The sequence below is a fragment of the Anarrhichthys ocellatus genome, unplaced genomic scaffold, assembly GCF_004355925.1.
Source record: "Anarrhichthys ocellatus isolate YVR2014 unplaced genomic scaffold, GSC_Weel_1.0 scaffold42, whole genome shotgun sequence".
NCBI lineage: Eukaryota > Metazoa > Chordata > Actinopteri > Perciformes > Anarhichadidae > Anarrhichthys > Anarrhichthys ocellatus.
This window is the reverse complement of record NW_022280072.1, coordinates 343191-361459: the sequence shown is the minus strand read 5'-3', so window position 1 is coordinate 361459 and position 18269 is coordinate 343191. Positions and strand designations below refer to the sequence as shown.

The window sequence follows — 18269 nt, the reverse complement described above, 5'->3', positions numbered from 1 at the left end:
GAGATCGTTGAGACATCTCAAGCTCTCAACGTGTGTTGTAAATGGATTGTTCATTTTTTTGTGAATATTTTTAAAATGTACTTATTAACACTAAAATAAAGGGAAATAGGTTATGTATATTGTTTTACTGGTCCGGCCCACTTGAGATCAAATTGGGCCGCATGTGGCCCATGAACTAAAATGAGTTTTACACCAATTGTACTAAGAAAATCGAACTGTTCTGGATTTGACTGAGACACTCTGCTCATAAATGTGGTTCAAAACCACATCGTTTGCATAATGCAAAGCACACAAACGCGTCTTTCTCTTCCTGATAAAGGAAGTACTTAAAGACTGAAGCTGTCAGTGATGTGAGCCACTGCTTTTCAGTAGCTCAGCCGGACTCTGATCTCACCATGTTCATCCACTGTGAGCTGCTAATAGCGATACTTGTGCTGACTCTTGATGGTCGAGGTGAGTTTTGTAATGTTTTCACAGCTGTACGTTTGATTATATCTTCAGGTTGTCACGAAGAACGACATTCCACACTGTGGGACAAACAATGCACGAGGTCAAAGGTGGTGTTGTACTGGACTACATTATAAGACCTAACAATAATAAAATAAAGCAGACGTAGCCATCATGAAAGCAGACTTTATGGCAGAATAATCGCATTGAATTGCATTAGTTTGTACAGGTGTACATAATAAATGTTTTTGTTTTTTTTAAATCCCACAGTTCATGCAGGTGAAATCATTGGAGGTCATGTGGCTGTGCCGCACAGCAGGCCATACATGGTGCTTTTGTACATGTACAAGGACAATGGTACACTTACCCACTGCGGTGGCTTCCTTCTGAATGAGGATTTTGTGATGACTGCAGCCCACTGCAAAGCCGAGTGAGTTCAACACACTTTACCTTTTACCTACCTACTAATCCTGGGGCCCCATTGAGACCTCAATTTAAATGATACCAATAAATTATATTATTTGGCAAATATGTTTCATAATGGCTTCAATAATTGAGACATAAATTCATGTCTTAATATTTCTATTTTGTGAAAAATTATAATTTTATTCTTGGATAACGTTTTTTTCTCCATTTAATTCAGGTCCTACGAAGTCTTACTAGGAGTTCACGATGTCCAGAATAGTAATGGAAAAAAGCGTATATCTGTGGCACAAACATTTCCACACGAAGACTTCAATGCAAATGATTTCAGAAATGACATAATGCTTCTCAAGGTAAGAACATCCTTGCATTTAAAAAGCATCAATAAGCTTTACTCTATTTAAGCCATTACAAATGTATCACTATGTTATTTGCAAAAGCTCTATTGAACACATTAATCAAATACAGTATGCATGTCACTGAACAAAAACTAATCGGGGAATGTATTCGACAACAGGTAAATGAGAGCATTGAAAGTAATATTTCAGTCTCTTATGTGTATTCTTTTTTTGTTGTTTCTCCCTCTCTGTTTCTCAAGTTGAGCTCCAAGGCAAAGTTCACCAAAAATGTGAAACCCATTGCTCTGGCAGACAAAGATGATGTCTCTCTGCCAAAACCATGTCTAGTGTCCGGCTGGGGAAGAACAAAGACACAAAACATCTCTTCTCTACTCATGGAGGTCGATGTCACACTTATTGACGACGAGCAGTGTGCTGAGCACAACTGCTACTGCTCTATGGGAGAGACAGGAGTGGGTCATGTACGTATTTCCTGTAACATAACATGGACAAACAAACGTTGGTCAACAATGACAATCAATTCAATCGCTGCATACTGTGTGTGTGTGTGTGTACTTCCAGGGAGACTCTGGTGGCCCACTGGTCTGTGAAGATGAAAAGGCGTACGGTGTGGTGTCCTTCGCGGCCGATCCATCCGATCCACGCTTAGGTGCCCCGAAAGTCAATTGTTTTATGAAGATTCCTTACTACAGAAGCTGGATCAATTCCACCATGACCAAAGCTCTGATGCACGTGACGATTAATTGATCAAATCCCGGCATTTAAATTCACTGTTTGCATAAAATTGGGCAGCTGATAATTGAGATGCTAATATCACAACGTATGCTATTGCAATGAGAGTGTCCAAAGTCTGCACTTCCTCGCTTTACACAGATTTATATCTATTGATGTCAGATACTGTATCCTGCTCTTAAATACAACATTCTATGCATTAAATAAATGACTGCTTTGTGCATCTTCTTGTTGACTCGATCAAATGAGAACACAGTTTGTTTTGTACCATCTTTTGAAACAATAACCTGTTGCTCTCTCACCGTGTTCTCTTTGCACCTCTGTGCACTTGTCTGTTTGAGCGTGAATCAACACAAAGACAACACTGCCTCCTTGTGAACAGAGTGCACCGATGCAGCAGGAAGAGTTCCACTTACTGAAGTCACAAAGAGCCAAAGAGTTGGGATTGTTTGGTCGGCAGTTCTGCCTTTGATTTTGAAATGGGGGCACCTTCCCCTTTAAATGACACACGTGTATGAATGCTGCATGTTAGCTCACTTAAAATGTCATGAACAGGCTTGTTGATTACCAGCAATGTCAGAATATGATTACTCGTTATTTCACTTCAATTGTGCTGCAGTATTGCTGGCCTTGTCCCTTAGTGCGACAGAAACAATGGCTGGTCAAACAGATGCAAGTCGATATCTCATAAACAAACCTTCATATGCAAAATGCACCACCGTCTAAATACATCGTGAAAATTATTAATTTTTGCTAAATGTGTCGTCAACTGAAAGGTCTGGTTTGTTCAAATGGTCCCATTTTAATTGCATAAAAAGCTTTTATCACACTTCACTGACTAAATCTGTCCCACTTTAAGTTACCGCTTGTCTTCCATGTTCATACATCTAACTTCAAATCTGGCAATTATAATAACTTGCCCTTGTCGGTTGAACTTACCTGTGCATTGGCCCATGTCTTCCTGACTGTCCTTTGAGTGTGAGCCAGTATCATTTAGAGTCACAATGTACAAATGAATACATCTTTTAACATGTCTTTCCAGTCTGAGATCTCGAGGGCCAAAGGTCAAGTGATTGTCAAATTCAATACTTCAATAAGAAACTAAGGGGAACACGATGCAGCGATTCTGGCCCCTAAACATGTACCATAAATAAAATCCCCCAGAGAATTAAAGAGATAAGCAACGGTTGATATGTTACTGCATCGCAACTCGGGCAGAGGATGTGTTTTAATCATCATCTGTAGTTCATGTGAATCGGAAACCAAACCAAAAGCTGGGCTGCAAAACTGAGAATTTTATGATCCTCAGAAGGCCCAACTGCTCGTCACAAAGTATAACTTGCTTTGTCTGCTCGTGGTGCGAGCCTCACAATGATGAACCATTCTAAGTCCAGCCAGGCAGCATTGAGTGGATCAGGACAGGCACTCAGCACTGTCTGAATGGAGCTTAAGTAGACACACTTAATCAGACACCGGTCATTACGTTTTGACTGATGTGTCTTAAGGCCACAGATTACCTGTCACACCTACAAGGGCCTTTCATTTCACATCACCGAGCGATAGACACGTCTCCCTCTGATGGCCAACAGCTCTCTTTCTCTCTAACCACTCTTTAAACTCCTTCAGCCCATCCGTCTGCAGCAGCACTAGTCCCAGAGAGCTCTTTAACATACGCCATGCATTAGCATGCACGTTCTAGGGAACTTGCACCAGCTTTCGCCTTTTACCGAAATCAAACCACCTCACCCGATCAATCTCCTTCATCAACTCAACACTGTCCACTCTATCTAAAGCAAAGAATCCAGCTTTTACACCTGCATTTATATACGAGTCCTTTCGAACCAATCACAAATGATGTAAACTCCAGACTAAGACACTGTGCGTCCTCCCAAAGACGGTGTTTTTTTCCCAGAGTCAAGAAAAGTCATGACAAGCTTCTGGTTTCTTTCATCAACATGTTCGTCAGGTTCTGTCTAGGTCAGGAATAACACCAGCACTATGCTGTAGTCAGTCTCTCGGTATCGCCAGTGCACGCTGTTATAACAGGCCCTTCATTCACTAACCTGCCACTCCAATAAACTAATCTGCATGCTAAAATGACGTGGTCTTTGAGACTGTTAAGGCCCCGGCATCACTTCAGGTCTCTGAATATGAATATAAAGGGAGAGATAACCAAAGGGAGCTGTACTGCTCTTTCACAACTCACAACAGAGGAAATGGTTCATGATATTCATCTCAACTTCCTGTTGATTACAAACAAGATAAACGGTTCAAGAGCATTTCAAATGGATGTGACTAAGTGACACACAGATACACAAGAGCCAGAGTAAACTGGAATCAGACCCTGCTGTACCGAAAATAAATATTGTACTTCCAACGAATAGAAATGGAGACTTTGATTAAATATTACCAATAATGGAGGGCTCACAGCTTATTCAGGCCAAGTCCAATAAATAAATAGATGAATCAATAACAAAAATAAATAAACACTGGACCCATCGGAGCAGTTCCCCTCGGTTGGGACGGGACAATATAAGTGTATTATTTTGTCTGTTGAAAAAAAAAAAACAAGCAGCTCATGAAACATCAGAGTTAAAAACGAGAAGATGTCTAGAAAAAAGTGAAATGCCACCAAAGAAGCTTGAGAGGTTTTTTTCTCCACAGGCTGAGGTTCTGAAAGACGCTGCTACGAAATCATGGTTATGTGACTACAAACACTCTGGAGGGTTTAGGGGCCGGATTAGAATTGGGCCGTTGTTACTGGGTGGGCAACTGTGGACAGCTAAGTGTGATGGGGGACGCTCCCCAAGTGCAAGTGAATAAATGTGTGGTTTAAAGCCGCATCGTTTGCATATTCAAACTCATAAAAAAACACTTCTCTTCCTGATACAGGAAGTACTTAAAGACTGAAGCTGTCAGTGATGTGAGCCACTGCTTTTCAGTAGCTCAGCTGGCCTCTGATCTCACCATGCTTATCCACTGTGAGCTGCTAGTTCTCATACTTTTTTTTTCCAGTTCATACCGGGGAAGTCATCGGAGGTCACGAGGCTGTGCCGCACAGCAGGCCATACATGGCGCTTGTGAAGATGCACAAGGACAATGGTAAAACTGGCTACTGCTGTGGCTTCCTTCTGAATGAGGATTTTGTGATGACTGCAGCCCACTGCCAGGCCGAGTGAGTTCAACACACTTCAAACTTCCATCTATTATCGGCTGTGAATCCTGGGGCCCCGTGATGAGATTCATCTCAACAACAACGACAACAGCCCAGTCTCCTGCATTGAGTCTAAAAAATATGCTTAATGTCGGCGTTGTGAATTATGAAATAAATTCTTTTAATATTTTTAATTTAATGAATACAGGGCTCTGACGAACCCCCCCATACTCCCACATAACTTCTCTGCACTTTTCTCATTTCAGGTCCTACACCGTCTTACTAGGACTTCACAATTTCCATAAACGAGATGGAGTACAGCAGTTAAATGTGAAGCAAGCATATCCACATAAAGACTTCCACGATGAAAAAAATGACATCATGCTTCTTAAGGTAAAAGAAAAAATAATTTAAAAACATACTTGTAGGGAAATATGTGGGATTTCCAACTTTTGTTTCCCGTGTGATTAGCAAATACTTTATTTTATGCATCAATCCAGAGGAGCATTCAATTATGTTACAGATTGATGTTTTTATTTGACATATATTCTTTTTCGTCCCTCTCTGTTTCTCAAGTTGAGCTCCAAAGCAAATTTCACCAAAAATGTGAAACCCATTGCTCTGGCAGACAAAGATGATGTCTCTCCGAAATCATGTCTCGTCTCCGGCTGGGGAAGACCAGAGAGGTCCAACAACAAGTCAATGTCTCTCACACTCCAGGACGTCACTGTCACACTTAGTGACAACGAGAAATATGCTCTGGACAACATGTACTGCTCTGAGGGAGCGACAGGACCGGGTGAAGTACGTATTTTCTGTATAAGGAAAATGATTTAACTTATTTTACTAAGATTCCCGACTCCACAAGCTGGATCGAAAAAGCCATGATGCATGAGACGATTGATTGATCAAATCCAGGGCATTTGAATTCGCCGTTTGCATTTAATTGCACAGCTGATAATTGAGATGCTAATATCGCAACTTCCTATTTGATGTTCGATACAAATTACATTTTTGTTTAGCAAGTTGAGTCAAATCACTGAAAGTATCGATCGATGAAATGTGTTGCTTTTTCAAGTTACAGCTGTTTTCTGCTATTTGGCTGCTACAAACTGGACAACCACATTTATTTTGTGAATAACCTTTAGATTATTTTAGGCAAATCTAAATCAATGCCATGCAGGTCTTCAAGGCCTTTCATGGCACTCAAATTCAGTATAGTACAAAAGCTGAACAAATAAATGTAGACTCAATGCTGCTTAATAGATGTAATATCTTGATATTATACACTGTATCCTGCTCTTAAATACAACATTCTATGCATTAAATACATTGCTGCTTTGTGCCTCTCTGAATTGAATCAACACAAAGACAACACTGCCTCCTTGTGAACAAAGTGTATTGATGCAGCAGGAAGAGTGCCACTTACTGACGTCACAGCTGAAACTCTCTTCTCATGCATGAACTCTAAACTTAATCAAGTCTCTGTCTGTTTAACAGATCATGTAATTGTGTTTCTAATTTTGACATTGTTTGGGCATTAAATGAGTTTAGGCATTAAATCAGGCCACATTATTGGATTACGACTTCACATGTATCTGAAGCATATGCTTAAACTATACAAATAAATAAAAAACATCAGAAAAAATAACAAATTAGACCTTTAATAAAGGACAATATGTCTTCATTAAATATGTGTTGACTTTGTTGATGAGGCTGCTTTACTCTTATTATTCCGCTTACTGCACATATGTCCACTATTATGACTAGTGTGTTGTACGGGAGGCAGTGTGCATCGGGGATGTGCGGTCAGGGTAGTCTCTGTCTCACCAAAGCCAAACATGTATGTTGAGATTACATGATAGCTGTATGTATTAATAACGTCTTCATATTCATACTTCATCATTTTTATGAATTCTATTTATTTTTTTACTGACGCTTCTTGTTATTGAGATATATATTTACTGTCTATTTTATTTATTATTGTTTTATTTTTTTACTTATTTGTTACTTGTTCGAAGTAAATAAAGACATATAAAATGTAACGAAATGGTTGTCACTGTCATGAACATGAATCCCATTACTTTATGACTGTATGAGTATAATTGTTACACCTGTGTAAAATGCGCACATCGTTTGTTTACATGGACGGCCGAATGTTGCGTCACTTTAAATGTTGCCGCCGCAAGGAATTGTGGGGCGGCTTTATCTTCTTTCCTTTGGTAAAGGATGCTCCAGTGTGTCCTTTGCTGAAGGAGCAAAGAAAGGAAGGAAAAATGTCCTTGGAGAAACTGCTCTTATCATGGCGGCCACTCAGACACTTCCGGGTCATTTCACTCAGTTGTGGGAATCTTCCGAAGCGAAAAGGACTTTTTGACCCCGCCTCACGTCACGTGACATCCACTTCCTCTCGCTTCCTGGCGCACGTTCTGGCAGAAGGGCCTAAAAACAACCGAAAATAAAGGACTGGCTATGTGGCTAGCAAGCTTCTCCACGTGTCCTCTTCTCCTCCAGCACGTTTAAATGTTACCTGTTTGTTTTGCCAAGTTAGAGCTAAATGAGGAGAGCAGCAGCCATGTCAGTCATGAACAATATGTTGAACTCTTGCATGTGTTGGCAGACAAAAAGAGGACAACTAAGGAACACATTTTTGACAACCTGACTGTACAAAGCCAGGTCTGATGGTCTGGAGGAGATGGATTTCCTTGGCGTAGCTCATTTTGATGATAACTAACTGAAGAACCTGTCCAGACATGCACAATGATTTGATCTGGTTTAGATTAAAGCCTGATTTGGTTATTCTGTTCACAAACAGTCCAAGGATGGACACCTGCACAGCTGCTTACCTTTTTTTGACAGACAATAATCTGCAGGCTGCAACACTTTTGAAGCTGGTTTTAACTGCCTTCTCCCTCATCTGTGGAGGACATTCAGCATTAAAGTGCATCGATGGAGCAGAAGAGACTTTCCTCCTTGGCTTGTGGAATTGAGGAATTACACCCAACATGGAGGACTTTAACAACAAAGTCATTGACATCTTTGTCCAGAGGGAAAGGCGCATGGACCACGTCTACAAATAAAGTAAGTGCCTCCTTTTAAAATACAATAAACGTACAGGGCTGTACTGAATGTTTAGAGACAATTCATTTATAACGTTGAAGTTCGAATCATAAGAGTGCTGAAGGAATTGTTGTTCAACTTTATTTTCCAGACACATGAGTCCATGTACAAAACAAACAACAAAATCAAATGCAACAAAAACAAAATACGATAAACGCATGTGGACACCAAGACGCAGGTATAATCATTGCAGTTCAAAAGTCACTCGTGGTTAAAAAACATTCAGACTTTTGTTACAACGTTTCCAAAAACGAGAAGAACACCTTGTATCACTCAAAATGCAAATTAATTTGGGAGAAGTTGTCCCTCAGGTCTTTCTCCCATGTGGGAATGAGTTCTAAAACCCGGGAATACATTTCCAAATTGTTTGCACTTCCGGTCCCTTCCTCTCAAAGTCAAGGGGTTCTTTGAGTGGGTTTTTGTTTTAGGAGCCTGAAATCAGGTCTGTGGTGAACACAAGCGTAAGAGATTTTAACGTTTTGTTCTACGACACAAAACATGTCATTAAATACCCCTCTTGTGATTCTGAAGCTTTTTACACGCGGTTGCCAACAAGTGGCTAAATGAGACCTTATGTACGCGTACGCATTAAATATGATGACAGATATTCAAAGTTTTATTTAAAAAACCTCAAAACTGTAAAAAAATGACATTCGGTACAGCCGAATATAGGCTGTTTTTGGCTCTGTGTATGTCTGCTGTCTGATGAGTCACTGGTGCGCTGACACCAATATTTCTCTATTTTGTATTTCTCTCTATCCTGGTGCGCCGTCACCAGACACTCATAGTGTGCGTGTGTGTGTGTGTGTGAGAGAGAGTGAGCTGTTGCACATTTAGGAGTGAATAACCAAATATTCTCACTCTTTTATCCTCTCTCTGGTTCGGTCGTATAGCCAGACGGTCTCATTTGTGGTGTGAATTTGTAGGAGTGAATTATCAGTTTTCTATCGGGTTCTGGAACAGGCCTAACGTTTTATGATCTGGATCCAGAGGGAACAGTGAGGCACATTGGTGTTCTAGTCTAATGCATTCAACCCGCCGTTTGTTCATCTGTGACAGTTAAAGTCTCATTGTGCCTCGGACACATTGATGCTCACAAGTGGAAGACACTTTGTGAATGTGGTGACTGCATCAGCTTGCCTTTAGCACCACCATCAGGCAGTTTCCATTTGTATTTACATGCTCATAATGGTCTTCTATTAAAACCTACATAAAGGCAGCACTGAAAACCCATCTGGAAAGTTATAAATGTCTCCTTTTGCATTCCTATGAGGAAGCAACCTCTATGACTCAATGTTGAAGCTAATTTAGAATCTTCTTGAGATGTACATCTTCTAATAGCCACTAGATCCTGGCTTCACTGAATAATGCAGAGGCTGCAGGGCATGAAGGAGGCCGGCATAAAGACATAATATACATTTATTGTCGCAGAGCTCTTGTTTGTCATTTCTAGCAGTGCTGCATCCTCAGAAAATAATTCTTTGTCAATCACCAAATGACCTGACTCGTGCTTTTTTTTCGCTCAGGAGTGCCTCCTGTGTAGCAGCTTGTTATGATGACCTGAGTGCAGCTTGTCCTAACCTGGTGCCGGATGTACTTTTAAATGTGTGAGTGGCTTTGACGTAACCTTGGAGTCTCTAGGGAGAGTCATCCTCATGTAAGCCTCAGGTTAGACACAAATGCACGAGGACGGAACGATTGTATCTAAAGTGTTTGATACGCCGCAGCCAATAACCAGAAATAGCAACAGAAACATATCGGATGCAAAAAGAGAGGATATTGCTTCAATGATGGTGTGGTGGTCCATGGTTGTACTTCATATACTTATGCTCGATACTTGGGTATAAATATTCAGTTAAGCTCAAAGCAGAAGGTTGTATAACACAGCTCTATGAAATCTCTCACCATATTGGAGCAGTAGAGCGTCGTGTTGAAGGGCAATATAAGCTGATTTTTAGATCTTGTACCACTAAATTAAAATGAACGCTGCTCAATGGTAATCCTATACTTTGTGCAGTAATGGGTAGATGGACGTATTTAAGGGGTTTGTTGAACATTTATCGCACTAAATGAGGTTTAGGGCTTTTAGAGTTTCCACAAACGTTGCAGAAAGGCAAGATGAGGACTTTTCGTGTTTCAGCATAGCTGCACATTAAGAGCGGAAACTCTACACAACAACCTCCTTTAGTTACATCACCGTGATACTCGGCATCGCTGCTCTGCGGTGAGATCTACGTCTCATCCCCGACTCCTGGAATGAAGGAGGAACGACAGGAGGAACCAGTGGCGGAAAGTAACCAAGTACATTTACTCAAGTGCTGTACAGTTTTGAGGTACTTGCGTGTGCTTTATTTAAATTTTATGCTACTTCATGCTTCCACTACACAGCATTTATCTGAGAGCCTATTTGTTACTTTACTACGTTAAATTACATTAAATAAAACGTAGGACACGCTTATAAAATACATTGCATTAAACCAGCACTTTCCATCATCTTTGGTGTAAAAAAATAAAATACTGATTAATATAAAATCATCATTTTCCCAAGGTCCCGTGCAGGGACATCCGTCAACTTTTCTTGAGTATTTACATTTTATGCTACTTTGTACTACGTTTCAGAGGGAAATATTGTACTTTTTACTCCACTGCATTTACTTCACAGCTGGTTATATACTTTTCAGATAAAGTTACATGTAAAACACATTATCGGTTTATAAAATACGCTGCTTTTAAACTCCTTAAATTATTGTACGAGAGTTGTGGAAATTACCTCCACCGTGACATCATTAAAATGGTGCTTACATCTAAAGGTATCAGTATTAATATTTCAATATACAGTATATGATAAACTCTCTGAATGGGGTCATTCTTTTTGCTAGTTGTTGTGTACTTTTAGTAATATTTTAAATGCAGGGCTTTTAATAAAGTACTCTTTTATATGGAGGTATGCCTACTTTTACTTCAGTAAAACATTTAGAGTTAACATTTACTCTCCAGTAGTTTGAACAATAGTATATACTGTATATATCTACTTAAGGTTTGGTTGCAGCTGGAGAATACTGCTTAAATGGCCTCTGCCAAAGATCTGTATATTCAAGGCCATGGTGAAAAGGGTGACTGTATATTAAAGCTTCAACAAACTGATGCTATTCTACATCAGCACACTAGGTGGCAGCACTGAATCTCTCAGGACCCTTTGCTGTTATTCAATTTGCTGCATAGTTTGGTTAAATTTAGGGCTGAGGAACACCTGACACGTCACCTGTTTAGTGATACTATAGGCCAGGTGCAGCAAATATGTGAATAGAAATGCCTTTCAGCATAGAATATAGGATATAGCAGGGCAGGAACATGTGTAAATGAATAGGACGAGTTAGAATGACGAACAAGTTTTAATGAAGTCTCAAAGGCAGACTGTGAAGAGGTCAAAGCAACTGAAAAGAAAAGAGTAAAGGAAAAGCATGATGAAGATTTTTTTGTTAACTATTATAACATATTGTATTATAACTGAGCAGAAATACAGTCAAATATCCTTGCAATAAGCCGCTTTGGTCTCTAAACTAAATGTGCTTGGTGCAGGCGATTGAGATGAGAAAGTTAAGACCACAGTGGGGTTAAAAATAGAAGTAGATACTGCTGTAGTAAGCACCCTAACTTCTGAACTACCTTTGTTCTACCGTAGCAGCACCTCCTACACACAAGTGCACCTCATGGCTTCCTGTGCAGCACCACATCTTTCCATTGTGGTAGACGTGAGCCAATGAAGCTTCACTGACAACTTTAGTCAGGTGAGAACTTGCAAAAATAGTTAGACAGAAAAAATGAATGTATGTGTGTATATGTGTGTGTATATATATATATATGTGTATATATATATATATATGTGTGTGTGTGTGTGTATGTATGTATGTATATATGTATATATGTATATATGTATGTATGTATGTATGTATGTATGTATGTATGTGTATATATATATCTATATATATATATATATATATATAGATATATAGATATATAGATATATAGATATAGATGGATGGATGTACATATCAAATTACATATCATATTTCTGCAGTGTCATTCATGTAATTGATATGACAGAAGGGGGCACTGTAAGCACACCTATTGCAGGATTCCTCCTGTAAGTTGGAGTCTGGACCAGTGCTTCCTCTGAGAGCTTCATTGACTGCAGCCTACAAGTGCTGTGTATCCTGCACTTGACTCTCTGTTTGATGTTGATTGCTATTCTGGAGCCGCAGCTTTGCAGAGGCTTCAACTATTGATGCTTCAGGGGTGGAATTTGACTGTGATGCTTTTTAAAGATCTCAGATCATCATTTAACTACGATTATTTATTCTTTACTGCACAACACAAATCGATGCACATTTAAATACCAACAGATCTATTCCACCGACAACATTTATATCCACATGAGATGAATGTGTGAGTGGTTTTTATTCCTTCTATCCAGCATCACGAGGCTCACACATAAACGTAGCAACACAGTCCTGAACTGAAAGATAATGATGCGAAAAGCTGCCCATGTGCCTTTAAGAGGCAAGATCACATTGTTATTCTGGGTTTGTCCACAGGCCGACTGTGGAGGTGGACAGATAGTGGTTCTGAGGGTGATGTGTGGAGGAGAGAGAAGGTGTGGGTGGGGGCGTGTGTAGGAGTCTCATAATACGAGTCTCCAGGGGCCGGTATGGATTAGAGAGAGAGGGGAGAGAGAGGGAGAAAGAGACACTGCGACGTGGATTGGATGTCCTTTGGATGCATCCCGTGTTTTATCGCACGTCCAAGGAGGCAGAGATTGATCCTGTGATTCCCCGTTCTCCAGAATGGTGATGCCGGCTGAACACTGAAGGCTAAGCTGCCCATTAACGAGCCAATAATTCGTGTCATTATGTGAAGACTGCAGCTGGTGCCACTGATGCGCTGCTTCTCACATGTCAGGTCTGAAGACGGAGAGGAGTCTTAGCGCTGCTCGTTATAAAGCCGGCCTCTCATCGCGGCTCCCGTCCTTTGTCTTGGAAAGCATGCGTGGCAGAGGAGGCTCGCCCTGGATAGCTTATTTATTCCCTCCCCAGCTTCCCGGTTTTTTTTTTTTTCCTCTTTTTGAAACACAGCATGCTCAATACAAAAAAAGAACATAAATCAATGTATTAAGTGTTCTCGAGTATGCAGAGTGACGTGCCGCCATTCCCACTCCATGCCTTTGGCTGCGATTACAGCTAATTTGAATGATTGAAATGCTTCCATAGTGGAGCTGGAGTGAGTGAAGTGAAGGGCTCACACAGATGAAGGGGGAGGAGGCGAGGAAAGGCTTGGCTCTACTCCAGGTGGAGGAGGTGAGTCATTCCCCACACAGATAGACAGTCTATCTGTGTGTGTGTGTGTGTGCGTGTGTGCGTGTGTGCGTGTGTGCGTGTGTGCGTGCGTGCGTGCGTGCGCGTGCGCACACGCGTGCATGCGTGCATGTTGCCCAAATTGTCGTCGAGAGAATAAAATACTGCTGTGAGCAACGGCGTGGTAAAGAATGAATACCACTGTGTACATTGTGAGTGTGTTTGTTTTTGTGATTTTCTGTGCAGAATACATCGGGTATCTCTGGTTAACCTGTGTGTGTTCTGCAGACGGATGGTGGCTCTATCTGTGCTCTTCAGGCCAGCTGACTCCAACACCTGAAGTAGGTTGGATTCATGTGGCTCCGGGTTGTTCTGATACCAGTAAGGAAATGCCCCCGATACAGCCCAAAATGCCGGATCGGTCTATGCAGTGATCCGATACCACGTTATGTTATTTATCAGATCATTTTCGCTACACGTTTCAGCGGCTACCCGATCCGTACATCCCGCCCGATCGGTACCGCACATGTGCAACTCTCAGAAGAGAGGAGAAATGAGCGAGATGGCTCACTCGTTAGCTTCTTCCATCATCAGCTCCAGAGGAAAAAACACTGTTGATGGAAGTAACTAACGAGTGAGCCATCTCGCTTCTTTCTCATCTCCGGTGAGAGTGGCAGACGCAAGCGGAGAATGTAGTGTTAGCCAAAGCTAACCGAAATGTCAGCAATTTGTCCATTTCTCATGTAACTCAGCATCAAACTAAATAAGTGCAGCAAGATTATCAGTAGATTCAAAAAATGATTTGATGCATTACATCTGTATTTTTTTTTTTATTCAGCCTATATTTACTCTTTCCTGGCCAAAACAGCAGACATTTAGTTTTTAAGCATGCATTGTGTATTTAGCACACTCTTCATCTGTCGTGTGCGTCTGTGTGTGTAAACGCCTGTGCGTATGGCTAATTTGTTTGTGTTGCAGATGCATGCCGACTGTATTTTTCACCTCAGGTGGGCGTCGGATTCATGTGGTCCCGGCATCAAACTAGATCAGGGCACCTAGAAGTTTGATTTGCGTCCTGTAACCTTCTCTTGATCTGGAAACGAGATCACTCCATCAGACGGCACACATGCGTGTGGTATCTTTTTTTAAAATTTCCATTTCATCACCAGTTTCTTAGTCGAGAGTCATTCGTGGACAAAGTGGCAGATCATTCAGCTCTGAAGCACAAACACATTCAGAAACGCACATGAACACCCACCCACGGTAAATGTTCAAGCGCACACGAGTTTCCTCATTGTTCCGTTTGCTTCCGAGAGGCTCGCTCGCTTCTTATCAGAAGGTACGGACACAGATCTCACCATATTCATAAGGTATTGGCTGCTCGCAAGTTGCTTACTTGTCATTCGTCACGGGAGGGGTGTATAACAAGAGGACATTCTGTTTCAGACAAAGCAAGCAAGCAGGCATACAACTCTGCTGCCTTCTTCCACCCCCGCCTGCCCATGCACCCCAGCCCACTAGCCTGTCTCTTCCCAATAACTCTGCCAGACTGTCTCTGTATTTATCCATCCATCCATCCATCTATCCATCTATCTATCTATCTATCCCTCCCACCAATGCCATTGAGGAAGCGCAAATAAAAAGTTGTTGTCATGGCAACCTGCCGTGCCTTTCCTCCTCTCCCCTCATCACCCCCCCCCCCCTGCACGTACACGCACACGCATATACACACACACAAAGCTTTCTTGCATCCATTCAGTAAACACTCAAGAGAAGGGAGCGGATTCAAGAGGCAATGTATAAAGAAAGAGGTTCAACTCCTATGGAGAGAGTGACGCAGAGAAACACTAGGAGATACAAGCAATTATATAAAGTTCAAACCTCTACGATTCAGCCTGTACACATGGTGTATAGAACACAACTTAAAGCAAGAATTGTAATTTGACATTTTCAAAGGACCATCTGATCAGTGACGCCATCTTGATTGACCATGCAACAAAACAAAAAAGTTTATGTATGTTGAACTTTTCGACATAAGTGAACGGAACATTTCCGACTCGAATAAAGACCGAGGAATCTGTTTGTTGTTGTTGTTGCTGTCAAGCCAGAAACATGATTGATGTCATCGCAAAAACCACCAAGTCAGTAACACTGCACAGAAACAGCAAGAGAGACACTGACGCTCTTCAGCAGGCAAATACTGGCTATTGTCGTAGCTTTTTATCCGATTTCAAATGGAAATATACATTTCTGTCATGCCACAGATTAGCGGCATAGGGCAGCCATTTGTTTGCGATGAACATCTCCCAATAAGAATCTCTCAGATGTTGTGTAAATGGATACCAGCTACTAATCTAATGAAACTCAGATGTGATGCTGGAGGTGCGGATATCTCTTGATTCTAAGATGCATCGCGATGCGGACGTGGACAAGAAGAAACAAAGAGTTTCATTTATGTGCTCAGTGTGAGATTTGTCTCGAGTCTGTCGGGAGATGCAGTGACTTAAACCAAGTAAGAGTAGAAGAGCTATGACTACGGGAACATCCGCTAGCCGCTAGGCTACTTCACGCAGCGTAACATGCCTTAGGCATTCAGGAAGTGCCCTGTCTTAGAGCTGCTATATGTGAAAAACCTAATGAAGATGAATGCACACTTGTAATGCACTGCAGAGGGATGTATTTGTATGATGGGATGCACTGAGATGTATCGAGAATCATTAACGGGTGAATCGTAATCAAATGGTGAAGCCAGCAAAGATTCACACCTCTAGGTGATACCTTCAAGGCCAAGGCCTGTGACCACGTTTCACCAAACACTAAAATGTCTCCTTGATAGAAGGACAAACAGGAACGTCTCGCCCCGGCAGAGGAAATGGAGGAGCAGCTGGTCGACTGATGTTGTTGCTGTTGTTGTCGTTGTTGCTGTTGTTGTCATTGTTGTTGTCCCTGCGGTGACGACGTGTGGTCCTGAGGAAACCGGCTTCGCTTGTCATTTCCAAGGAAGGCAGACACATACGCACCAACATGCACACAAACGGTAGCGCAGGTCGTCGTGGGTGTGTCTCTGCAGCTGCTCGTAGGGCTGACGCACTTCCATCTGTATGTGGAATTTGTAATGTGAGTGTCTGCATATTCTGGTCAGGTGTCTGGCTTACCCTCAATCAATACGCAATCAATTCCCCAGTAGTAATTGTTCAGGCTGCTGATTGCTTCTCGAAGCTGCTTCACCTGAAATTCGCTCTCTACCGTGCTGGTTGGCAATTTCGGGGGGGGTGGTGGTAACGGTTTCGGTGCGTTGTTGCTTTCGGGATCAGACACAGTGTAATTTGAATGTTAGCGTGCACAGGATTGATGAGCCTGCACTTCCCAACTCTGTCCTAATGTGAGGCATTGAGCGTGATTGGCATGCGGGGAGAGAAAATAAGCCAAAAGAAAACAGAAGAACAAAGTGTTTGTCAAATTAGCCGATCATCCCCCAAACGGCGAACGTATTTGATATGATAATTATGTTTATTTATCTTCCAGCCACTTGTTACACTAATTAGACTTTAACAAGCAGATTAGGCAGAGGTCTGCATGAGAGAGACGCTTTCTTGTCATGTTGTAGAAGTAGGTTTTTTTTCTCATCGAAATGCAATCCCCAATGATGAACTGTTCATAAAAACAATCTATAGTCGGTGTTTAAATCAGCGGGGGGCCGAGAGTCCTAAAAAAAGATACATTTTCTTGTGCGGGTGATGAAGTGTCAGTGCCCCCTCATTTGCAAATCACTGTGTCGGATAAAAGATTAATTTTTTCATCCAACCATTCGAGTTCATTCACCCTGCTCTAAATATTGGATTCAGACAGACTGCCACCGCAACAGCCTGTAGATAAGAAGATACATTGCTGGTGACATTTAAAAGGAGTCGCTACCCCCTCATCTGCCTGTTCATTGTCAGCATCCTCCGTGGCCTATAATGAGAATGGGCATGCCCAGGCCATTATAAATAGTCTGTGTCCTGGTTAAATGCAACACCTCTCTTTGGGTGCTATGATTCACTGTGATTCATGCCAGTGTGTGTTCTCTCTGTTCTCACTGATGAGCTGGATGACCAAGGGGAGGAGATAAGGGCTGCGATGGGATCGTGTGTGTGTGTGTGTGTGTGTGTGTGTGTGTGTGTGTGTGTGTGTGCGCGCGTGCTTGCGTGCGTGCGCGCGCGCGTGCTTGCGTGCGTGCGTGCAGGCTCACGCGTGCAAGTGGTAAATTGAACAAAGAGCGGAAGAGATGGAGAGATTGGAAGTGCACAGCTGAGGTGCTAAATTTGTCAGCCCACTTTCAGGAAAAAAGGCTTACTTGAAGGAGGCAGCGAACAGAAATTAACGATAATTTCCTTCACAATAAACTGCAGCGGTACATCTGTAGTGTGTGTGTGTGTGTCTTTTACACGTGCCTGTTTGTGTGCAGGGGGCAGGTGCAGCTACTTAAAGCTACTACAAGGAACTTTGATTTTGTGTTGATTTTGGCGGTCCCTGTGCACAAAAGCGGTAGTGTTTCCGAGCACCAGAGTCCCTTTAGAAAACCTCTGATTTTACCGCAGCAGGGTCTGACAGTCTTCCCCGTGCAGATCTGGTTCTGTCTCCCCTTCTCACTATTAATGGAATGATGTAGAAGCCAACCATGAGGGCACAAACTGTCCAGCT

The 18269-nt window shown here is 41.9% G+C and overlaps 2 protein-coding genes across 2 annotated transcripts; both read left to right on the top strand.

The window, feature by feature from the left end:
• The first annotated feature begins 295 nt into the window (after positions 1-295).
• On the top strand, positions 296-2169 carry LOC116395013 (granzyme B(G,H)-like). Its single transcript, XM_031868500.1, has 5 exons — positions 296-453; positions 718-877; positions 1091-1223; positions 1469-1690; positions 1791-2169. Exons 1-5 carry the CDS (start codon positions 396-398, stop codon positions 1974-1976), a joined length of 759 nt encoding a protein of 252 aa, XP_031724360.1. The 5' UTR covers positions 296-395; the 3' UTR covers positions 1977-2169.
• A 2745-nt stretch (positions 2170-4914) lies between these two features.
• Positions 4915-6624, top strand: LOC116394881 (duodenase-1). The gene is given in 5 exon segments (XM_031868247.1): positions 4915-4973; positions 4975-5136; positions 5382-5508; positions 5692-5919; positions 6616-6624. Coding segments are annotated over 5 exon segments (570 nt in total). The 5' UTR covers positions 4915-4929.
• Positions 6625-18269: the final 11645 nt, after the last annotated feature.

Coding starts and splice junctions, on each gene's coding strand:
- LOC116395013 (XM_031868500.1), top strand. CDS start 396: ATGTTCATCCACTGTGAGCTGCTAATAGCGATACTTGTGCTGACTCTT. Junction 878..1,090: donor GCAGCCCACTGCAAAGCCGA/GTGAGTTCAACA, acceptor CATTTAATTCAG/GTCCTACGAAGTCTTACTAG. Junction 1,224..1,468: donor ATGACATAATGCTTCTCAAG/GTAAGAACATCC, acceptor CTGTTTCTCAAG/TTGAGCTCCAAGGCAAAGTT.